General features: G+C 39.0%; 1 protein-coding gene across 1 annotated transcript in view; it reads left to right on the top strand.

The window, feature by feature from the left end:
* The window catches only part of LOC311528189 (von Willebrand factor D and EGF domain-containing protein-like), a 284,287-nt gene that overhangs the window by 101,649 nt on the left and 156,960 nt on the right, over nt 1-25,678 (top strand). Inside the window, 4 exon segments of the mRNA XM_084642898.1 lie at nt 8,223-8,312; nt 11,837-11,972; nt 16,338-16,555; nt 19,821-19,894. Of these exon segments, the coding sequence (XP_084499024.1) occupies nt 8,223-8,312; nt 11,837-11,972; nt 16,338-16,555; nt 19,821-19,894 (518 nt within the window).

Raw genomic sequence — 25,678 nt, 5'->3', positions numbered from 1 at the left:
TGTCATCCACAAAGGAGCTGATCCACTATTGGTTTGGATCAGATTCCAAACTTTGAAACCTTTGAAATTCCCCATCACTAGGTGTATGTGAAGGTCTGCTACATAGAGGCTGTTTTCCTGTGCACTGCAGTTTGGCTGTTTGAAGGTTGGTAGAGACTGTGGTTTTATATATAGGTTAGCTTTGATGAGGCTAGCTTACATCATGCTTTCCCATGTATTTTTGCTATGTTAATGCTAGAATTTGCATGGTGTAACATTTCACCTCATCAGGTGTCAGATCCTACTACTGCCTCAGTTTCTTTCCTTCAGTGGCCAAACAAGCTACAACTGGTGCTTTGTGTTTATTCTTCCCTTCAGGGTCTGGTTCATTAAAATATCTCAAAGCTAGACTCTCCCTTGGCAGTCCATTACACCCTCCTGGAATCTTAATTCCCTCTAAGAGGTTTTGCTCTTGTCCCTCACTGCAGATAGACTTTTCCCTCTGGATCCCCTGGCGGTGCCTCCCTGCTGGTCCCTCTCCTCTTTGCCCTCGTATCCTGGCACCAGGTACCCACTCTTCCTTTCCCCAGTCTTTTGAAACCCCTGGTCTCTCCCTCTCTAATGAAGCAGGCTCCCGCTTATAAGGATGCTGCAATCAACATGGTGCATCATTACCTTACCTAAGCACTGACCCAAGCCCAAATCCATAAACTGGGATTATTTGTAGTTATTGTCTGCACATCCTAAAACTTAGTATTGCTTGGGCACACTCCAGGCAGACATTGGTATGGGGTACAATATTCAAACTCACTTAAGTGTCTTAGATGCCTAAATTCCATTTTAAAAAGTGACTTAGGCGAGATTTTCAAACGCATTTAGGTGTCTAAAAGTAGAGATGGGCACCTAGTGGGATTTTTAAAAGCTTCCAAGCAGGATATATCGTTAATTCCCCTTGAAATCAATAAGACAGACACCTAAGGGATTACGTCCTCCTGATAAGATAGATGGGGGAACACCTAATTTGAGACTCTTGTTTTGGAGCATCTGGGCCTTTGGTTTGAGCTAGGGCTCTGAGCAGCTCATTAGCTGAGGGGCAGTGTGTGACCCAAAGACCTCTTCATGTCAACTGGCAGAGGGCACAGGGGTACATAGAGTAACAGGAATCCCTGGGTTCACCAAAAGAGGTCATGTAAGGTCTCAACTGAAAGCACATGTCACACTGGTCTTCTTAATCATTGTGCCTAGAAGGCAATGCTTGTATTACCAGAGGCTGGTAGAGTCAGGGAGCTGATCCACTGCAGGCACAGAGAAGACTTCCTCATGCTAAAGGCAGGTGGTAGTAAGGTGCCACGTAACACTGGGTACCCCTTGGAAGTGTCACATGGTGTCAGGACTTAGGCACTTTTGTGCATATCCACTGGTGCAAATTTAGGTACTAGGTGATTTAGGCACCTACTGGGTTAGCTGAGTGACAGTTTTAAGAATGCCAGTGGGGCCGAGATGTTGGATTTCACAAATAATGAAAAAGCTGATAAGAGTTTCAAATGATAAAGAATTAAAGTATAGGAATGTAATTAATGCCAATTAACATGGTGTCATAAATATAAAGGGAAGGGTAAACCCCTTTGAAATCCCTCCTGGCCAGGGGAAAGCTCCTCTCACCTGTAAAGGGTTAAGAAGCTAAAGGTAACCTCGCTGGCACCTGACCAAAATGACCAATGAGGAGACAAGATACTTTCAAAAGCTGGGAGGAGGGAGAGAAACAAAGGGTCTGTGTCTGTCTGTATGCTGGTTTCTGCCAGGGATAGACCAGGAATGGAGCCTTAGAACTTTTAGTAAGTAATCTAGCTAGGTATGTGTTAGATTATGATTTCTTTAAATGGCTGAGAAAAGAATTGTGCTGAATAGAATAACTATTTCTGTCTGTGTATCTTTTTTGTAACTTAAGGTTTTGCCTAGAGGGGTTCTCTATGTTTTTGAATCTAATTACCCTGTAAGATATCTACCATCCTGATTTTACAGGGGGGATTTCTTTATTTCTATTTACTTCTATTTTTTATTAAAAGTCTTCTTGTAAAACACTGAATGCTTTTTCATTGTTCTCAGATCCAAGGGTTTGGGTCTGTGGTCACCTATGCAAATTGGTGAGGCTTTTTATCCAACATTTCCCAGGAAAGGGGGGGTGCAAGTGTTGGGAGGATTGTTCATTGTTCTTAAGATCCAAGGGTCTGGGTCTGTAGTCACCTAGGCAAATTGGTGAGGCTTTATACCAAACCTTGTCCAGGAAGTGGGGTGCAGGGTTTTGGGAAGTATTTTGGGGGGAAAGATGCGTCCAAACAGCTCTTCCCCAGTAACCAGTATTAGTTTGGTGGTGGTAGCGGCCAGTCCAAGGACAACGGGGGGAATATTTTGTACCTTGGGGAAGTTTTGACCTAAGCTGGTAAAGATAAGCTTAGGAGGTTTTTTCATGCAGGTCCCCACATCTGTACCCTAGAGTTCAGAGTGGGGGAGGAACCTTGACACATGGTTTTATAGAAAATAGGTCTTGTAAACAAATCAGCTTTTATTCTTTGATGAGATTATAACTTTGGTTGATAAAGGTAACTGTGTAGATGTAATATACTTAGGCTTTTGTAAGACATATGCTTTAGTACTGCATGACATTCCGATTAAAAATTAGAAGCAGATAATACCAATAAAGCACATGTTAAAAGGATTAAGGACTGGCTAACTGAGAGATCTCAAAGTAGTTATCAAAGGGAAATCATTGAATATGGGAATTTCTATTGGGATTCTGCAAGGATTGATACTATTCAACATTTTCATCAGTGATCTGGAAATAAATATAAAACCATTGCTGATAAAATTTGGCAGAGTGGTAAATAACTATGAGACTAGGGCAGCCATACAGAGAGATATGAATAGCTTGGTAGCCTGGGCACATGCATATAAAATGCATTTTACTACAGCCAAATGCAAAGTTACACATGTAGGAACAAGGAACGCAGGTCATACGTATAGAATGTGGGACTGTACATTTCTGGAAATGTTATTCTTAAAAGGATTATGGGTCATAATAGAAAAGCAACTCACAACATGCAAAGCTGTGGCAAAAAGGGTGAATGCAATCATTGGAAGTATAAAAGAGGGAGCAGTGAGTAGGAGCAGGAAGTGATTTTACCTCTGTATATGGCATTTGTGAGTCCTATACTGGGATACTGTATACAGTTTTGGTTCCCAGAATTTAAAAAGGATGTTAAAAAACTGGAGGGTTTTTTATGATTCCTGGGCTGGAGTAAACATTTTAGGGTGAGAGACTTAAAGAGCTCAATCTCTAGTCTAGCAAAAAGAAGATTGAGAGGTGACTTGATTACAGTGTATGAGTTCCTTCACACAAAGAAAATACAAGATACTAAAGGACTTTTTGATCTTTCGGGTAAAGGTATAACAAATTCCAATGGCTGGAAGCTGAAGCCAGACTAGTTCAAATTAAAAATAAGGCACAAATATCTAACTTTGAGGGTGACTAATCATTGGAACAAACTACCCAGGGAAGTGGTGGATTCTCCATCTCTTGATGTCTTTAGTCAAACAAGTTACTGGACTCAAATCAGGGGTAACTGAATGAATTTTAATGATCTGTAATATATAGGAGATCAGACTAGGTCCCTTCTAGCCTTAAACTCTATGAATCTATGAGAGTTTGTCATGCAAGGTGCTGAGGAAAAAAATTGTCAATAACTGGAACTAGGCCTATTTAGAGATTAATGCTCTATATACCATGACCAATTCCCAAAGCCATCCAGGTCCCCCGCTCCAACATTAAAGGTCGAATTCAGCCTTCGGTTGAATACACTGCTCCCATTGATTTCAAAATGAAGCAGACGTGAATCTGAAGAAGTCAGTGGGAACTGCACCTGAGGGCAGAAGTCAGCCCTAACTTGAAAAGAATTTTTTTTAAAAAATCACCCTTTTTGTTTTATCGTTTTCTACCTAACAGTGGATTTTGCCCTAAAGAAATAATTTCATATACATAGATGCAAGGAAACAAACCACAACCTGAAGCAATTGGATTATGGTGTCTGAAGTCCCCTTCACCGATTGTTATTGCTTTAAAAGGGATGAAGACAAAATAGAATTTTATTTAAAAACATGTGAGGACTTTGTGAAAAATACCATCTCACCTGTCACTGTTGTCAGCAAGGTGCCATCAGTGTTGTTGTTATCTCCTTGCTTTAAATGATATGTTGATATGAAAAAATATTGCTGATTCCTGAGCTGGAGAAGAAGAGCTGGTATTTGGCTGAAGGCAAAAAAACTCTCAAGTATAATAATAATTATGTGGCAAACTGTTATCTTGTAGCTCAGTGGCCAATGAACATATCTGATGATTATGAAGAGATGTGTACACCTACTAGGTAAAGAAGAAACTAAAGGGGGGGGGGGGAACAATAAAAAAAGACAGAAATAAAATGTAATACTAGAACAAGTTCAGTGTCTATATATTTTAATTTGCAAATAGTGTACTAATCTTCACAAGTCCTATTGATCTTACCGAATACATAGGAGGTGCCCTACTATTCAAGGTATTCTACTTTTTGCTTGCCAAAAATAGATGACCATATACAAGTGTGGGATGGTATTTTAATGGTATTTTAAATATAGCTATGTATCATCTCTATATTTTTAAGTGTAATGTTTTATGTGCAGACTGTATCCTAAAAGCATACCTTCTTAGAGGTCTGATATTTAGACATTCGGTCACCCTTTCTAGCATACTCAGAGGAGGATGCTCCCCAGCCGGTAAGCCAGAATCTTTAGCCAGGTTATTTTAATATTAACGTGATCCTGAATAAATAGTGTACGATATGGTATGTTAATGTTCTTTTCTAAATTTGCTTTAATAAAAAGTTTCTAAATAAACAAATAAGTCACTTTGTTCTGCAACAGGGAAAATACATTTTGGGAACAGGAAACAAGACTGGGTTACTGATGCATTTTCAAAGATGCTTGTCATCTTACTTATAATCTGTCTTGGAATCCTTTGATAGATCCACCCCCTGCTTTCTTTTTCAGCCTCCTAGTGAGCAATCCTGACAGCTTTAATTGTCTCTCTCTTCTTGACAGGGATTCTCAAAGTGGTGTTTTCAAATGGAAGTCACCATGTGAACATTCTTGGATAAAACCGTTGAAGCAAAAAGTGCAAAACAGCTCAGCAAGTTTTATCATAGTCTGTGTAAATATTATATCTGCAATGCAACTCCATTGGATACGCGCACTGAGATGTGTAATGGAATCATATTTTTCACTTCAGGGGAGGGGCAAGAAGGAACAGATATTTTCAGACTTACTTCTTTTTTTCCGCTGCCACTGATTTGTCGGCTCTTGATTTTTGAGAAGACTCCCTCCATCAGCACTGGTGAGGGGAACAGCAGCAATTACCCTCTGCCATGAAAGAAAAAGATCTTTCTTAAAACTTCATAGATTGAATGTGGGCCATTAGGGAATGATAATGTCTTGAGGGATAATAAATCCCTAGTGATAACAAGGAACTAAACTGTACAACACACTTCTTTTATTATGGTGCTCTAGAGAGAAACTGTCTAAATACCCAGACGTTGAGGAACTGTGACTTTAGAGTAGCAGGTGATTACTTACTTCTGTTGTTAGAAAGGGGCAAACCTGAGGTAAGATGAAAAGGATTCTGTCTCTTCAAAATAAGGAAGAATACTGGTTCCCCTCACCAACCTGAGGTAGTATGGTAGATGGTCTGTCAATAAGAAAATCTGAAATAAAAAGGAAGATACTGGAGAGCACACTAAAATGGCCTTGAGAAAAAGAGTGTCTGAGAAGGAACTGGGAATAATCCACTTGGATTTAGAGGGAAGAGTAAATGAAATACTTAATTCTTCAGGTTCAAGGATCCAGGTGAGAGCCTTGCAGCACTTGAAATATTTCTAGTATTCTGAATGGGAACAAATAACTTAGGATGGAAGGATTCCCAGAACAGTTACAAAATTTGAAGGTAAATTGTAACATACAGGTAGGGGAGGAGGGAGCCATGATACACAGGGAGTTGAAGAGGGACGGAGAGTAGTGCCTTATACAAACCTGGAAAGTGATTTGGGTTTACATGGCTACAAGTTTTTGAGAGTATTCTTACTTGTTCTGAACCAGTTTGCACATTCCTAGTCATAAGGGGCCAGATTTAAAAAACAAAACAAAAAAAACCAAACCCTCATCTCCTATTTAGGCTCCTACATAAGAACTGATTTTCCAAAATTGCTCAGAAGCCAGTAGCTACCAGTGTGACACCTCTGGATGAAATAACACAACATCGAAAGTGCCGAGTGCTTCTGATAATCAGACAAAAGAAGCTTACTCATAATACCAAATAAGCTAGGTCAGCCTAGCTCCCCCTGTCGGATTACTGTTGAAACTCTGGAATTGATTTAGTGGGTCACAATCTGTTATTGCATTGATGAGGAGTAACCAGAAATTAATAACTACAGTCTAGTATTCTGTTGTAGTTTGTTTTAAGGAGTATTTGTATTGTGTAATCTTGTGCTCAAAGGAACGAGGTGTGCAGTTTTGGTTTTCTGAAACAAGAAACCATTTATTAAAAAAAAAAAAAAAAAAAAAGGATAGTAGATAGTGTGCAGCCTCAGGAGAGAAAAAGGTTGCCTGACTGTCCTAGGAATAAAACATAATTGGCCTGATAGATTGTGCTTTTTAAAAGATAAACCTTGTTGACATGTCTTTATCATTTAGATACTTTTATAATACACCAAGCAAAATGGAGTACACAGCTTCTCATGATTAGTACTTGAGACAACACGTAAAGAGGGTGTCACAGTTCCTGAGGTAACTGTACCTCTGACCCCTTCCTGGACTCTGTAAGGGAACCCCACTTAAGTCTCAGGCCTCTAGTCATCACCTTTCTTGGGGCGGGATCCCGCAACCCTCTCCCTCCAGACTGGAGAATTAGGCCACAGACTCCTGCAGATGGCCTCACAAGGTCTGACTAGTTCAGCATGTACAATCCTGTTGTTTCAAGGGCAATGACAGGGTTCACCAGTAACCAACCAGCTTCCATATAGCAAAGTACTAGCCACCCAGAACAAAATCATCACAGAAAAAACATGTCATAAAAACAATAAACAGCTTGTACACGTCTAGTTTAGCTAGGGTGACCATATGTCCCATTTTTATAGGGACAGTCCCGTTTTTTGGGACTTTCTTATATAGGCGCCTATTACCCTCCACCCCCGGTTCTGTTTTTTCACAGTTGCTATCTGGTCACCCTAAGTTTAGCAGATAGTTACCCATCTGCCACACAGAGACCTGGGTAGGGTTTAAAGTACTTCAGATCCTTTCTGCAGGGCCTGTCTCTCTTGATCACAGTCTCATGTCATTTCTGTTTTGAAGGTGAGTGACCCCTCTCCCACATATATGATCTCAAGTCCTTCGCATTCTTAGGTATCTTGAATGGTCAACCCAGGATATGGTATTTCCCCAAGGGGTAAAGCGTCAAAAGGACTTGTGTCCTGCTTCTTTTTTCAGGATTGGGGATTTGCATTAATTACACTCCACTGACTTTAGTACCTGCAGGAAACATCTTTTAGCTCACCCATTGAGCCAGGAATACAAGCCACAGCACCTATATAACATTTATAGTATAGATAAAATAGTCTTTGAATATTCCATGTTTCCAAAGCATGTCACAAAGGGCTTTAATGATGCTGAGACTATTTCTGAGGGTGGATGATTGTGAGGCCGGTCCAACATAAAATATAGCCTAAAAAATATGGACTAAAAGGAGGCTATGAGAGCCAGTGGATGGACAATGGTCTGCAAACTAGGCTCTATTCCTGTCCCTATCACTGGACTACAGTGTGACCTTCTACAAGCTGCTTCAGCTTCTGAATCAGCCTTCCTCTAAGGGGATGATAATACTCACCTTTATAACATGCTTGGAGATCTGAAAGTGCTACGTAAGTGTTAAGTGCTATTCATCTCTGAGACTGGGACCTTAAACTCCTTCTTTTTAAAATAAATGGATCAAAAATCCTCAGGGTTTAAACTTTAACTCCTCAGAGTTTACAAATATGAATCAAACAACAACTCCTAAAAAAAAAGTCAGTTCTAGAGGTAAAAACAGCCACCAGCAAGATAACTAGTGAAGATGCATAACTATGTTTCCCTTCCACTTTATTTCAAGTAAAGCTATTTATTTATTACAGATCTTTTGCACTGTCACTGCTTTTATGAGGGACTCTCCTGATCAGCAGTCATTGCCTGAAGAGAGCGATGGATTCTATGCAGGGATTAAGGTAATGCAAATGTCCTTGATTTACTGCACTTATCCAGCATGTCACTGAAGAATATTTGAATATTAACCAACATACTCTGGAACACAATATGCAAGAAAATAGGACTTGATGATCATAATTAATGTAAAAAGAAAAGGAGTACTTGTGGCACCTTAGAGACTAACCAATTTATTTGAGCATAAGCTTTCGTGGGCTACAGCTCACTTCATCGGATGCATACTGTGGAAAGTGTAAAAGATCTTTTTATATACACACAAAGCATGAAAAAATACCTCCTCCCACCCCACTCTCCTGCTGGGTGGGAGGAGGTATTTTTTCATGCTTTGTGTGTATATAAAAATATCTTCTACACTTTCCATAGTATGCATCCGATGAAGTGAACTGTAGCTCACGAAAGCTTATGCTCAAATAAATTGGTTAGTCTCTAAGGTGCTACAAGTACTCCTTTTCTTTTCGCGAATACAGACTAACATGGCTGTTACTCTGAAACCTATAATTAATGTAGCTTCTACACGCCCAGTGAGAAAATGTCCTAATAAATTACGTGCCATTCTGTAAGCCTTTCTAAAGCATTCACGGTACTGTCTAGGTGCTGACACTGTCAGAACATAAAAAATATCCAAAAGTGCTCCATGCACCCTCTAGCACATGTCCAGATGCATTCCAGTAACTATGTACAAGGTTAGGAGTGCCAGAGCTATGTGAAGTGGATCTAATCTACCTGGATTTCAGAAAAGCATTTGATATAGTTCTACTTGGAACTTATTAGTTAAATTGGAGTAAATGGTGATTAATATGAGAATCAAAAATGTGGGTAAGGAACTGGATAAAGGGGAAACTACAATGGGTCATGCTGAAACATGAACTATCAGGCTGCAGGGAGGTTACTGGTGGAGTTTGTCAGGGATTGGTCTTGAGACCAATCTTCATTAACATTTTCTTCAATGACCTTGGCACAAAAAAGTGGCAGTGCACTAATAAAATTTGCAGATGACACTAAATTGAGAAGTATTGCCAATACAAAGGAGGATTGTAACATAAGACAGGAAGATTTGGCTGACCTTGAAAACTGGAGTAATGGAAATGGGACAACATTTAATAGTGTGAAGTGCAGGGTCATGCACTTTGGGACTAAACAACAAGAATTTTTGCTGTAAACTGGAGACTTATCAGTTGGAAGAGAAAGACTTGGGGGTATTGGTTCATCACCAGATGACTATGAGCCGCCAGTGTGATGTGGTCACTGGTGAGACCTCATCTGGACTACTGTGTGCAATCCTGGTCTCCCATGTTTAAGAAAGATTAATTCAAACTGGAAGAGGCGCAGAGAAGAGCTACTGGGATGATCAGAAGAATGGAGAACCTACTTTATGAGAGGAGACTTAAGGAGGTTGGCTTGTTTAGCCTCACAAAATGAAGGTTGAGTGGAGATATGATTGCTCTCCAGAAATACATAAGAAGGCTAAACATTAGGGAGTGAAAGAAGTTATTTACATTAAGGGCCAATGTTGGCACAAAGCCAAATTAATACACACTGGCCACCAACAAGTTTAAGCTTTAAATTAGACTAAGGTTTCTAACCATCAGAGGAGTAAAGTTCTGGAACAGCCTTCCATGAGGAGTAGTGGGGGTAAAACATCTCACTTGTTTCAAAACTGAGTTTATGGAGGGGGTGGTATGATTAGGTAGCCTACAATGGCATATGGTCCATCTGTAATGGCTATTAGCAAATGTCTCCAACGGCTGGCGATGGGACACTAGATGGGGAGAGCTCTGAGTTACTACAGAGAATTCTTTCCCAAGTATCTGGCTAGTGGGGCTTGCCAGCAAACTCATGATCCAATAGATCACCAAATTTGGGGCTAGAAGGAGTTTTCCCCTAGATCAGATTGACAGAGACGATTGGTTTTTCTTTGTCTGTTTGTTTTTGCCTTCTTCTGCATCATGGGGCATGACTCACTTGCTGGTTTGAAATAGAGGAAATGATGGATTCTCTGTAACTTGAAGTCTTTAAATTAAGATTTGATGACTTAAGTAACTCAGCCAGAGGTTATGGGTCTATTACAGGTGTGGGTGGGTGAGGTTCTGTGGTCTGTAATGTGCAGGAGCTCAGACTAGATGATTATGGTGGTCTTTTCTAGCCTCAAAGTCTATGAATTTAAGTTGGAATATCACTGCATTCAGACCATAAGGATGAGGAGAGAAAAATGAAATACTAATGAACACCTGGATAAGGTCAAGGGAAAAGACTGAAAAATCATGCTTATGGGTAGACTGCCTTACGTAATTATTTAATTTTGGAAGGTAATTAGATACCACTTTGATGGCGGCAGTATAGAATGATAGAGAATGGATTTGGTAGTTGTTTCCAAACAAAATATTGTTTTCACATCATTTTGTGTTCAATTTTGAATGCTCTTTGGTCCAGTGGCCATGCCTTGTAGTACTAGTGTAGTATTCACATTATTCTCTAGGATTTACCTATACTAAATACAGAGAATACTGCAAGTACCCTGTTAATGTTATTTAGTTATCAAAGGCAAAATAGGTGCATTTTTATGAGCAACCACCGTATAAAGATCCAGATGTGCCTCTAGATAAATGTGCACAGTTCCCCCTGAAGTCAATAGGAGCTGATCTAGTGCAACCAAAAGCAAAATTCAACCCACAGGTTATCACAAAACATACTTGGATCCATAGTAGTGAAAAGCATTGTCCTGTATAAATGAAATACATAATTATGTAGAGCCAGAGTGTCTCTTGGGCTACACACCCATGCAGGGGCATTAAAGGGAGATAGCCCCAGTTCATATGTATGCACTATCCAGACTTTGGGTTCAGATGGACAAGGTTAAGAGTGCTGTGTACTAGCTACTTTCCCACCAGAGCAGATGAGCAAGGAGGGAGTGGGGAATGGCTGGAGTCTTGGCTTTGCTCTGGAATGCACAAGACAGCAGAGCTGTGCTGGCATAGAAGGAGAAATAATCTGCTTCACGTATGAGCCACTAACCGATTATTTTCCCCTGGTGCAAGAACCGGGAACAAGGAGGGAATTGCACTTAACTGCCCTGCTCCTGGGGCAGTGTGCCAATGTGCCACCTCATACGCTTGTATAGGGCTTGTGGCACTGTCAGACTCTAGCCTATGACCAGTGAAAATATACCGCTCAATGCATTGTAATTAGTTCTTTTTTTAAAGTGATACTGGAAAAAAAATGATTCCATGCTATCCTATTGTTGTCAGGACTTCTTTTTTTAAAAAAGATTCTTTTCAGACCAGGAAATAAGAAACTGTTACAGACTACTGATGACAACTGCAAATAGTTTCCTAATTCCTGAACATACTGTAAAAGCTTAAAAAGCAATTTTACCTTTTGAAATTAGAGACAATGATTACTTTATCATGAATTTGTAAGTTTTTTTGGTTAAAAAGAAAAAAAATCATTTTTTATGTTTCAGAAATATCCATTTTGCCTTATTTTTCTGTCACAATTATCTAAGATTGATCATCTATTTTACTTCCAGTTTACACCAGAGTCACTACAAATTGCAGAGGATGACAAAGAACATGTTTTGACCATTCTAAGTACTGTACCTATTATCTGCCAAGGTCAAGGTGACATCTGTAAAATTACTTTACAGCTGAAAACTGAAGATTCTGGTAAGAGATTTGTACATTGTAGTTAATTCATTGTGACTACTTACTTTTTGCAACTTATATGGTACAATGAATTTAAAGGAAAATTATAACATTTAGATAACATTAAATAGTTGACAAAACTAAATAGCTTGTTAGCTTGTTAAAAAAAGTAGATGAAAAAATCACTCATGGTTTGTTGCCGGTACATTAAGCAATTTCAATAATAGCTACATCATAGTTCATTGTGATTTATTAGAGAAATAATGATAAAGAAAAGGATTTTTTTAAACATTTAGGGTTATAAAATAGCATTGCAAGGTTCTGCATTCTGAATGTTTCTTAACCAGAGTGACACTCAGAACAATCTCATCACTTATTGATGGTCACTCAGAACATCATCATCAGATAATTCAAGAGCTGGATCAATAATAAATAAATAAATAATTGAACAGATTTTGTATCTTTTTCTGGATAAATTGTGATTTTATTGATGTTAGAAACATATGGTTAGGTCCAGTCAGTATCCCAAAGAACCTACGCTATAAAACCTCAGTTCTACAAAGAAATAAGCACATGTAACTTTACACACTTGAGGAGTCCAAATGACTTCAGTGGGACTATTCATCTATGTAACGTTATACACATGTTTAAGTCTTTTCACCATCAGGACCTCAAAGACTTTTGGACAGAGAAGAAAATCATGAAACATTATAGATATTGTTTTGTATCCCATATAACCTAATTTTCCCAGTAACAGTACATACCCCAAGAAGGGTGTAGAAGTTAGGAATTTAGTAGTTTTTCCCTTTTAAAAATATCAAGAATTAGTTCTACATTACATTCCTTTTCTAGAAAATGAAAATATAATGGGGTTTTTTTTATTGGTTTGTTTTCTGGTTTTCATTTGTTTGGGGTTTTTTGGTGGACTGGAACATGATAGTGACAAGGTGGGTGAGGTAATATCTTTTGTTGGACCAATTTCTGTTGGTGAAAGAGACAATCTTTCAAGCTCCACAGAGCTTGTCTCTCTCATATCCTGGGACCAACATGGCAACAACAACACTGGATTAATTTTTGTGACATACTATTGATTACTTTCTAAGTTGTTTGCTTGGGAATGTTAGCAAATTTTATCTAAAGAAACATTTTGCCATCTTAATCAGCAAATATTTTTCCCAAGGCCAAAGTGATGTAATTCTGCTCACATCCAGAAATTATGGCTATTCATTGTCCATTTTTATCACCTAACAACCAAATTTTCTATCAAGGGACTGATTCCGCTGCCCTCCAGTGTATGCTGGTTCCCTTGAAGTCAATGGGAGTTGCTTTTGGGGACAGGATCACAATATCAGGCCCACCAGAACATTTGTCCACCTGTTAAATGTAGTATCTCATCTTAAAAACTCAAGGCAAAACAACATACAAGCTCTGAGATTTTTTTTTCTTCAAAATAACAGAAAGTGTGACTTTTGCTATGTGCTGGTTTTACCACTGGTAAGAATTTTTTAAACAACCCCTGCTCCACGGGTGAAATCCTGGAGCCACTGAAATCAATGGCAAAGTACCCTTAGACTTTAATGAGGCCAGGATTTCACCCCAAATCTTTGCCACTGACGTATACATTACATAGAACTTCTCCTAAAACAAAACAAAAAAATCAATAATCCTCTACTGAGGTTCAGTCTACCACCCTACTCTTTCTTCTCATTCTTTTTTAATCTCCCTGATGTTCAGAAACATGCATTTAAATGATCTGAAATCCCTCTACTTTTCTTCCCAATCCTCAGCACACGCACAGACAACAAAGGGGATAAAAAGGCATTCAAAATGAGAACATAACTCAGTGATCTAAGATGAACTGTACCTGTGGTTTCAGCAGCTGTTAGCTTCCATACATGGAGTGGTTTGAATTTGCACGTGACTTAGTGGTGCACTGATCTGCATATTCCTCTTGATGGCCTGGCTGTGTCAGCCTACCAAGTGAGCATTCTTTAAACTCACAGGGTCAGATTTGTAAAGGTATTTAGGTGTGTAAATATGCAGATAGGCACATAGTGGAATTTTCAAAAGCACCAGAGCAGGTTAGGTACCTTTGAAAATCTGGCTGATGACAAAATTTATGAGCAGCGAGCTAACAAGACTGCAGAAGCTATTCTGCCAAAGTTAGCATCTAACACAAACTTGCTTGGCAGGAGCCCACTCCCTTTTCACTGCATGTTTTATCAGTCTCTTAATATTCTAAGGGAGACTGACCGAGAAAGTTTCCAGAAGTAGATTTATTTTCAATGTGTTAATGAACTTGACAAGTTGGTGCTGAGAGGTGCAGAGATGGAGATACAACTGTACCAATTAACTAGCCTTGAAAAGAAGCTGTTACAGAAGTGGCAAGTTTCTGTCCCTTTTAATCATCTAATTTATGTAGTTTAAACTAATAACCAACTGTTGCCCTTGATTGGTCCACCCTGAAGCTGTTTGTCTATGTGTCACTGGCCCACATATATTCAACTGAGATGCTAAATGTCTATAAACATCTTCTGCTTTATGTATGCATATGCACTGTGCAAGAATGTTTATTCAATGCTTTAGTTGCATTTGTTTTTTGTTTGAAAGAAAGCTACAGCCTTTTAAATACTGTAAGATTTAAATTGGCCACACTCCTACACATTGGAAATAAAGGCTATTTTAGTTTTTATTCATTTATGCCAAAAGAAATTAAATGACAAACTCCATGTTGAGTTGAGTCCATTTAACACCACTGTTGTGTAAATTATATAGGTAATAAGCATTGAGAGAGCCAATTAAAAGCATAGAAATATATCTCTACGTTTAGATAATACAATTAATCCGAGGACACAACAGAGCTGTTGTGCTGCTTGTTTTATGTGTACCACTGTTACTTCAACAAGATTATTTTGTTTGATTTTAAACTTTTGCTCTGTGAGCAAACCTCACATGGTTACAAGAGCAATAACTATCCTTTGTGGAAAGCTTCTGTTTAACTGGCTAAAAAAAACTTGAAAATTATCCAGAACTTTGCTATACAATTGTAAGCCAGCCTTTAAGGATTTGATATCAGAGATACCTCTCTATGCCATAGTTCAATTTGTATAGAATCTATGGGTTTAATCTCAGTTATATTGTATAGGTCTTTTCTATAATGCTGATTTTTGGAAATACTTTTGAATATTTTTATGCCTTCTGAATATAAATTAAGAAGCAAATCCATGAATTATGAATAATTGCTTTGTTTTTACCAAATTAATCCATTCCCGACATTTCTTGTCATACTGTAGGTGTTGGCTCAGACTGTGGAAACTGGGTAAAATCCTGGGCCCGCTGAAGTCAATGGCAAATTTTCTGTTGACTTCAATAGGGCCACGATTTCCCCTTGTGTGTTCAAAGAAACCATTGGCCTTTTCAATGGATCACTTTGGGCTCAGGAACATCCTGGATGTCTCAGTTTTTTGTCCCTTAGAGGCAGCAACCCTGTCTCAGACCAGTTCTTAGTGGATAAGCGTGCACATGAAAAAACACCAATAGATGGCACTAACAGGACCCCAGATTTGTGACCTTAAAAATGGAGGCTAATGACTGAAAAGGCATGGAGACAGCTACCCTCTCACCCATACAGGAGGTCATTTAGGTAAGAGCTGAAGCACAGTGGCAGAGCTGCATGAGTAATCTTACAATGTCATTGCCTCGCCAGCTCTGTGAGTAGCCAGATTCAGTCCCCAGCTCTCCAGCACTTTTCTATCTACGTTACATGCTTGTCTAGCTCCCATTCCCTTAGTACCCAAACAGCTCTTAATCTTTGAATGTATTTATCCTCACAATCTGACTGTAAGGTTGAGAAGTACTATTATCTCCAATTTATAGATGGAGAATTGAGGCACTTGCCCACGGTCCCACAGGAAGTCTGTGGCAGAGCGGGAAGTTGAACCTAGGTCTCTCAAGTCTTAGACTAGGACCCTAACCACTGCACCATCCTCTGTCTCAGGCATAAACTGATAATAATTTTGTAAGTACCTTGGCAGGTGCATCTTCCTGAAACATAGTTTTATTCCTTGTCATGAGAATTATCCATCTTCATCCCATGGGCTCTTCCCCATATGGATAAGAGGGTCACTTGATAAGATATTTGCATCTGTGAATACAAAGGCATGCAATTGGGTCTTCATAAAAACATCTATTGGGAGAAGAAATGCAGTGACCATTTGCATAGCGATATCAGATCAAGTTAAGTCATAACAACAGTTTTCACACAAAACCCATGTGGTTTTGATTAATGTGTGTGTCTGAAAGTAGAACATTTATGTCTGACAGTAAAGAAGGTGGGGACAACCAGGTAATATATTTTCTCAGGCTCAATGTTCCTGTTCATTTTAGATAACCTATTATTGGGGCCCCCAAACATAGCCCTTTCAGCATGCCAGGTGGATCTCCTGCATATGCCCTGTGCAGAAGACAGTTGTGCAAGAGCCTTTCTCACTGTGACAGCTGTGACAGACTTTGCCCAGGATGGAGACCGCATCAGCTATATCAGAGCGGAGCCAGTCACAAGGAGCGAACTACTCTGGAGAGCTTATGCGCCAAAGGATGTAAAGGTTGGTTACTCAAATAGCGTGGAAAACATGGCAAACTTCAGTGGGAGTTTTGCTATGAAGGGAGATGGAGGAAAAATCAATAAGTCTTAGCTGTATAATCTTCCTCATTGTGAGCACATTAACCCAGCACAGTGACTTAATATGCCAAAGAAATCAATATGTGGAGTGTTTTGCTTTAACAGGTTTGTTTTGATTATCAGCCAGGACATTAGTAGGGCCAACAGCTGGATTCTACACACAGTATGTACACAGTATTCTACATGCATTTGTATGTGTGTGTGTTTTGGGAGGAGGGAGGGCTGGTTTGGAACTGTCAATTCTTTAGGAGGAAAAGAAAACACTCAGGGGAAGAAATTCCAAAAGAGCGCATAACCCACACTGAAATTGTGGTTCGTAGAGCGAAGCAAAGGCAAAGCTTCTCTGCAAGAACACTTCTGTTGGTTATGATTCCCCACTGAACAACAGAATAAATACAGGGTTGGAGAGTGGCCTGGTAATTTGAGAAGGGGACTGAGAGTCAGGACTCTGGTGTTCTATTTTCAGCTCTGCCAGTAATTATGAGGTCTCTAATGAGGCACTTAACCTCTCTGTATCTCTATTTATCCATGTATAAAATGGGCATTATTAATATAATGAGAATTAATTAATGAGCCAAATCCTGCTTCCTTTACTTACATTTACTTCAGTAGGCCTGTTCAAGTGAGTGAGGCACACACGATTTGTCTCATTGTTTGTGGCCCGGTGATTCTCAGATGAGAGCTCTGATAGAAGTCCACAGTTATATTATGATGTGATAGACTAAAAGGACCACAGTGCCAGAACATACATATCACTCAGCTAAAGTTCACAAAGAGGTGACAAAACCAATGTAGCGCATTTTTAGCAATAGAAGACATACTCCTGATTAATGAACTATATGGTCCTGATTTATGTGCATCATTTACCTCAAGACCCAAAGAGTGACACTGATTCTATTCTCACTTACCCTGGCTGTACAATGGTATTACCTCAATGATTTCAGTGGTGTTTCGCATGATTTGCACTGGAGGAAATGAGGTGAAAATTAGATCCGCAGTACTTATTTGTATCTTTAAAACGTATAATGACAAACGTGTGTACATTTCCTTTCTTCCTCAATATAGTCTTTATCTTTAATATTTTAAATATTGTCCTTATGATGATAAAGGCAACTTTAATCTAGTTCAACACAAATGCAATGCAGTTAGCTCAATGCTATCAAACATATTAATTTTTGATGGCATTCATGTTTCTATTAAAACATGAGAACTGAGCAAATGTAAAGTTGAATTAACTATTTTAAAAATAAATTAAATTTGATCCCAGTAAAGCAGGCTTTATCCATAGAAAGAACAAAAAAAATCCCACTTTACTGTTGATGTTTTGCAAGCAATTAGAGGCATTAATGTGAAACGCCTCTGCCAGCATAGCCAAGAAAAATTTCAGGATGATATATTAAAATCAAAATAGTCCTTGGATACTGCAGGCTTCCTAATAAATCTCAAAATTTACCTAGAAATGGAATGGCTGAAGCGTGCAGAACGATTTGAGAGAAATTCAGGTCCCCACTAACCTAGGAAGCAAATATACTGCACTCTTTGCATTCATTCAGTAATTAAAAGAGCTGGAGTGAAAGAGAGAGAGAGAAAGTTGGGATGTGGTGATAGTGTTAATAGAGAAAATCCTTTTACATCATTTTTGGTAGATACAACAATATTTGAGTTCAGGCCAAAACATTTTTCACGGAGGACTTCACTTCTGCATTCCTCAAGGAGTGAACCCTAACACCTGCGGGTGGCCAGCGTACAAGAGGTGTCAGAGTGGTGTCACTACAAGGCTGTTGATGTGTATACAAAAGTACAAACTCTTCATTTGAGGTGCTCATCTCCATGAGAGAAGCCTGCCTTCTCCCATTCATCCATTAGTTTAAATCACCCCTATTCCTAAAGACTACATGATGACCAATTCCACATGGCTGTACAATGACAAAGGGAGGAGCAAGGACCCCTCCACCTTTTCCCCCTGCTTCACACCCCATGTCACAACTATTTGAATTGCATTTCTGGGTGCCTGATGAAGTGCAGAGTGTGCACCTAAGATGCATCCCTCTGGGAGCAGATAGTCAAAGCAAGCAAAGAGTAGACGGCCATGGCCAGAGAATGGGGGTAGGCTGGCTGCATGTATGGGAGCATGTTGCATCCCATAAAGGGGTGTCACAAATGGCTCATCCTTCCCCCAGTGCAAATGGGGCCCTTTGCACCACAACTTACTATAGGCTGTGTGCAAATAGCACACTGATTCTACATTATCAAGGTGAGAACTAGATATTACATTATGCAATACACCTTCACCAAGAGGCACCTTTTGGGCAGCAATGTGGCAATAGTCTTGTCTCTCTGTCCAGTGGATGGGCGATGCAAAGGACCTCTACAGGGAGCAGGTGTAGCAAGTGCCACAAGTAAGTGTGTTCCCCCACAGCATCATTGGAGGTATTGGGTATTCTCCTAGTTTTTGCAGGCATAATATCTCCAAGGGTTCCTGACTCCTCATGCCATTTCTGCTCCCACATGGCTGAAATTCTTAGGGGTTATTGCTGATCTAATTTAAGATAGACAGTTTACATTGCTGTAACTGAGAGAAGCCTTAGTACAGCTCTTTATCCTTCACCCAATTTTCATGGCTCCCACAACTTTGAAGTCAAGGGAGACTGCACCGATTCCTTGACACCAGAGGGGTTTACTCTGGATTTACAATGTAATTGATCTTAGAACCTGGTCCACAGTCTGCATCACAAATTAATTAAATATTCAAAATATGGATTAAGGTCAAACCTATGGACCTGTAGTAGTACAGGCTACAAATCATGCTAATTATCCATAATTAAGCCATACCTTAGGCTTTAAAATTATTGTGATTTAATGAGTGTTCTACATTCTTGGTAATTTCTAGGTGGGATTCTGCGTCTTAATAGGAACTTTAGCAGGAAAAGATTCTCTTTTACCAAACAGGGTAAAGAAATACAATAAATTGAGGTAGGTGAAATAATAGTACATCCAGCTCCCAGGCAGTATGTGATTAAACTAAAATTGTTTAAAAAGGAAGTCTATTCTATTCTGCATCATGTTTTATAAGTCAGATTTCAGTTTGTACTTGTCACTTGAATGCTACACATAAAGTTTTGTGAGGGAAAATAATGAAGAGAAACTGCTGCATAGGTTGTATTCATTACACATTTTATATTAACCAGGTCACAGTTCAAGACCTCCCAACAGGGAACTGCTACTCTTTCACTGATCCAAACATTATCACATTTGATGGAAGGTGAGTATTCTTTCTACCTTGAAATAATTTGGCTTGATTGTTGTAGTTTTCAGTTCCTGAATGCAGCATATGGTGTTCCATCAGAATACCCTAGGAGTGTTATAATAGTTTGTTATTAGTGATTGATACAGTGCTTTGGAGAAAAATCATTGTTCTTTTCCAAAAGTTTAAATTCGTGTTTAAAAAAAATGATGTGAGTTATTTATTTTGAAGCTAAAATGTTTCTTAGATTTACTAGTTTTTGTCAAAACAAAGTGTTAAATTCTGCAACCCTTGATTGAGCAAAACTCCCATTGATGACTCCAGGAGTTTTGCCTGATTCAAATATTTGCTTGATTAAGGACTACAGAATTAGAACCAGATCCTCTCAGATTGTCTCCCAGATTTCCAGTTTCTGTTGGTAAGCCTGCTACTAGTCAGGGTCATAATGGTATACCTGAAGCATCAGAAGAGGCTCAGCAAGTCTGGTGTCCCACCTGCTGAACTCCAATCGTCCCAATTTCAAATACTACATGCTCTGTAGGTTGCAGTACACTTTAGTCAGGATACTGACTTTGAAAATGGGCCCCAGCAGAAAAGCTGACACAGATGGTGGAACTCCTTATGCCATTTTATGGGTAGGTATAGTAATTCAGAGAGACATACAAGGAAGAATTAAAAGCTAGTATGCATGAATATTTATATATGCTCACTGAATACCTGGAATTATCTACACTCTGAGCTATTAACTGAGTTTAGAAAATAATGTATACAGTATATTTTCTACATTCACTGATAGTTAAGAAATTAAGTGAATTAAGTTAACTGTGTTTTTCAAACACTGCAAAGCCCACATTCCTTTTCTAGCACTATGGGCCAGATCCTCCACTCGAGTAAATTGATTTAGCTTGATTGACTTCAGTGGAGCTCTGTGGTTTACTCTACCAGAAGACTTGGCCCTACAAGTTTGGACTTCTAAATACCGACTAAGTTTAGGTCATCTCAGCACCAGTCAGACTTCCAAACAAGTTTTTCACTATCCCACTGTTATTTTTCATAACCAGATAACTCAAAAATTGCCAAAAAGAATAAACTTTGACAACATCAAATAATTTCACTTCTAAGCTTGGAATGACAAATGTCCTCCCAATAGGCAATTCTGAGGAAGTCATAAGCCAGAGAGAACAGAATCATAGACCGGAAGTGCCTTCTCAGCTATCTAGCACAACATTATATCAGAGAGTGAGAGAGCCTATAAGACATTTTATTTTATTCAATAATCCACTTATTAATTAATGTTATTAGGCCAACATTTGCTACAAGTTACACCTGTGCTATCCTGTTATTGATTGCAAGTAGGGATGTTTCTTAGAAATGTTACAAATAATAGATCTGAAGTTACCATTGGGGGTTGATAAGGAATGTCCGTATATGGCAAGTTCTCCTTCAGAATACAGAATCTTGCAATGGAAAAGGCCCAGCAGGTCATCTCAACCATCCTACCTACTACTCCAGACACTGCAGGATTTCTTCCTTTTGGATCGTCACTAATGTTTTATCCAGTCTAGTTTTAAATGAGCCAAGTAATGGGGCTTCTGCTAGCTCTCTCAGGAGATTTATTCCACAGACTAATACATCTCACTTTCAGGAACTTCTTGATATTCAGCCAAGTTTCCTACTCCTAATTTCACCATCCCATCACTCCTAGTTATAGTCTCTTCTATTATTGTAAATAATTCCTCTCTTTCCAATATGATTATGTTCCCCCTTGCCCTATTAGTCATCAGTTAGCCAAGCATTCTATCTATATATTCCACAATGTTAATCTTTCAAATTCTAATATATGTGATGAACTGGTTTTAAAGCTACCCTGCATCTAAGGAATATTGGGTATGCAATCCTTGCTTGTACCTTGCTAGAGGCCTACAGCTGACAGATAAATGTTGAGGCAAATTTTGATCATCTCCTTATGATCATAAAAAAGCACATGTGAGAAAAAGTTGTGTTTGAATGGAGATGTGCATCTTGCACTGCACTGGGTCCCTGCAGAGAGAGGGCACAGAAAACTTAGTGGGCAGGCAAATCAGAGCAAAATCCACAAACGTGCACTACAATACTAATATATCATCAGAGGTGGCCTAAGGACTGTTGCAGAAAGTATTACACACTGCTCAGTGTGGAAATAGGGAGGGGGAAATAATCTAACAGAAGCTATTGCTAGCCAATAGAAAAAAACAGGCTGAGGGGGTGAGTGAAACAGCAGAATAATAGCTTTTGGAGGCCAGGAACTACAGTGATTTTAAGCAGTCAGTAGACTCTAGGAACTGGGGCAAGAATGTTTCACTGGAAGGACAGCAGGAAGTGAGACACTTAAGGGCTGTCACACAGAAACAATGTAAACACACATTAGCAAGTCATGGATAGATAAAGAGGATGAAGAATTTAAAAGACAGACAATCAACTCTTCCTCAGGAATTGATATCAGACCAGTAAAGCACTGTAACCCAAGCAAATACATTCTTCCTACCCTTGTGCCTAGAACCCCACCAGCCTAAGGACAGGGTAGCAGATCCCATTGGCCCAGCACCTTCCAGGGAATGCTGGTGTGGAGAATGTCGCTTTGTCACCTTTCCATCAGCTCTCCATGCGACACCATGAAGGGTTGTCTGAGAGATTGAGACCTAGGGGGGGAGACAGGAGCTGGAGATAGGCAACTTTTTCCAGCGATGAGTGAGATTTTCCCCATACTTTCTTATATTTAGCCCTTTCCCACCAGAAAAAGTTGGGGGAAGTAAAAAATGGTAGAGAAGTAGGGGAAAACCAGACCCAAAACCAAAAGTGAACATGCCTTGTTTCCAAAAATCAAAAGAAAAAACATTGAAATGAAAAAAATCATTTAAATATTCGGTTGAAAATTATCTTTTTATTTTGAATTAATCAGTTAGGACACTGAAATACATAATTTAAATCCACATTTTTCCATGGAAAATGTCAATTTTGACAAAATGCATTTTCCATTGGGAAATTTTCAGTCAAAAACTTTGACCAGCTCTAGTGAACAGAGTTTATTTTATGACTTTTTATTTTTTTATTAAAATAAACTTCTCCTAGTGAGTAACAACCACTCAGCAGCTTGTAAGCTGTCTACCTCATGCACATTCCATCTGGGTTAGCATAATGTGAGGCTATTAATTACATAATTAAAATACCTACCTTATCTTTGGGACAATAGTTTCCCCTTTCTGAATGCCTACTTCAAGGAATGCATATTACATAAAAAACAGTTTGTCATGTCCTTTTAGTAATACATTTCTATAGAAACATCTACCTCATAATTCTTTTGACCAAAGGGAGAGACTAATAGACGGAGGGCAAAGTGTCATATTTTACAGTACAACAGTTTGAGTGTGTTGATGCATAGAAGTGCAATGACATTAATTATACTGGCTAAAGCTCGGAAAGAGCACTTCCTTTTATAGCAAAATGCCTTTTAAATGAAACAAATTTGCAAGCCTGGCAAAGAGAAAGTATAGGCTTCATTATTAGTTATGATGCATTATAAATATAAAAGCCTTTCACATCATAAATTGTAGATTCTTAAAAGTGAATTATCAGTTTCAAGCTAAGTACTAAGATAACTCTTTTATGGCCATATCTAAAACACCTAAGATTGCTCGGCTGGTAATTTATATATAATTAGTGTTATTTTTCATTTCACCTTATAAAGGAGAATTTTGAGATTTCTGGAGCATGTAAATTAAATCTATGCATCAGTATTCTTTAGGGGTGAAATTCACTATTTCCTGAACAGAATAACTGCACTTGTGCAGGGAGGTAAATTTAAAGTTCTATGCCTGAGGATGGAGGGAATGGAATTTGCCACTCCAACCTGGAGGTAAGTCACTGGGATAATAATGCAACCCTTCCATAGCTACTGTTCTAGCCCATCAGCAACTTGGTCGGTTTGCTGGGATTTCACCTAAGCATGGAGCCAGTAGTTCCTGAGCCTACCCACAACAGCCTCCTTCACACTGAGCAGAGCCAATGTACAGACCCCCTTGTGCAGCTGTTCTGCTTTGCAGTTGCATCAGGGGGGCTGCCTTCCTCTGGATTAATTTCATCCTGCAACATGGAAGTCCCAGGCTGCAAGAAAAATTCTTTGTCTTGATGCCCACAAGTCAAGGAAAGTCATAGATCTTGGCTCTGTGGGAAACCGTCCTGTTGCAAATGCCTATTTAAAAGCAAAAAGCCTCTCTTCTATGATCACAAGCTACAGATCTCCAGGGAGGATGAGAACTCTATAAGAGAGTTCTCCACCCCTCATGCTCCTCAGAATCTGCAGGTTGACTACATTTCCCCTCACATCAAACTATAGGGTTGTGAATAGCAGCATCCACCAAAGTGCTGTGCTGTAAGTCCCCCTGGACACTGTGGATGTGAACTAAAAGGTTCCTAGTTCACCTTAATATAATCCCATTTGAAGAAGACTATGTTAAAGTGAACTAGGAATCTTTTAGTTTGCACCTGCAGCGTCTGCACAGAGGAGTAGTTACAATGCAGCTCTTTGGTGCACACTGAGGTCCAAACTGTTGGGCAATGTAATCAAGTCAAGACTTTTGCTTTCTTCAAAGGCTCCACACCTATAATGCACAGCAGAGTAACTGGAAGTTCATTTAACCCTGGGATGGAGTAACTATCTTACAAAAACATGGGTGAGGTAATGGATATGCTCAGTTTCTCATCTGCTTTGCCTTTATTAAACGTAGCAAGGGCAAAGGGCTCTTATTTATATCCTAGTTTTTAGGGGAGTGGGAATATTAAAACTTGAGGGTCTTTACCATGTACACTGACCTATTCATCTAGGAACAGCAATTGATGGCACCTCTATTCTCCTACTCAGTGCTGCCATGATTACTTTAAAACTGAATAGCCTTAGGCTTGGAGGAATTAGATTTTTATAGATAAATGTTGGTAAAATGTTGGTCAATCTCACTGTACACATACTAAACAACAAAAAATATTTCCATTGATAATAATTGAAATGTTCAGATAGGCCCGAGTAAAAAAAAATGCTGCTTGAAAACTAATTAAAGTTTTATTTAAGGATATTTACTTTGTATATTTTGACATGTGAAGTTGACAGTTTGTGTTTTCAGTTATAAAGCCTTAACACTTTGAATCTCAACATCTACTGTCATTAAATAATTATTTTTGACCTCCCCATAATTTCCCACAACTCTGAAAATTTAAAGAGATTAAAATAGAAAAAATGCTTACCAGTAAACATTGATATTACCAACAAAATGATAAAACAATAAAAATTGAATTCCATGAAGCCTAACTATCCGGTACATGGTGTTATCCACATCCAATTTGGGATGTGAAGCCATATGCCACTAACGAATCACAACTCTTTGTTCTGATCCACTCTATTCTGTCTGCTTTATCTTGACCTAAATTGGACTCTGGTAGCTCCAAGGACTTGAGTGAAGTGAGACCAGGGATGAATCTGGCCCAGGAGGGTCATGCAAATCAACTGAGCCTCTTTTTCCTTTATAAAATGCTTGCTACAAAAAATAAAATGTGAATGTATTCTGGATCCCAAGTATATCCTTCATTTTTCCTCTGACTAACACTTCATAAGGACACAGACTAACATAAAACAGCTCTCACTGGCAAGGACAGCAGTCCTACGGATAAGTGAACAGATTAATCGTAAATGGTGCCTTTCAGTGGCTGATGTTTTGGGAGCAGTAGTAATGAAATAAATTAAATCAGAAGATGGAAGAGACAAGGAGGGGGAGC

Source organism: Lepidochelys olivacea (genome assembly GCF_965140295.1).
Source record: "Lepidochelys olivacea isolate rLepOli2 genome assembly, chromosome: 11".
In the NCBI taxonomy this organism is placed as follows: domain Eukaryota; kingdom Metazoa; phylum Chordata; order Testudines; family Cheloniidae; genus Lepidochelys; species Lepidochelys olivacea.
Note: the sequence above shows the minus strand (reverse complement) of the source record. Positions and strands in the feature narration are given on the sequence as shown.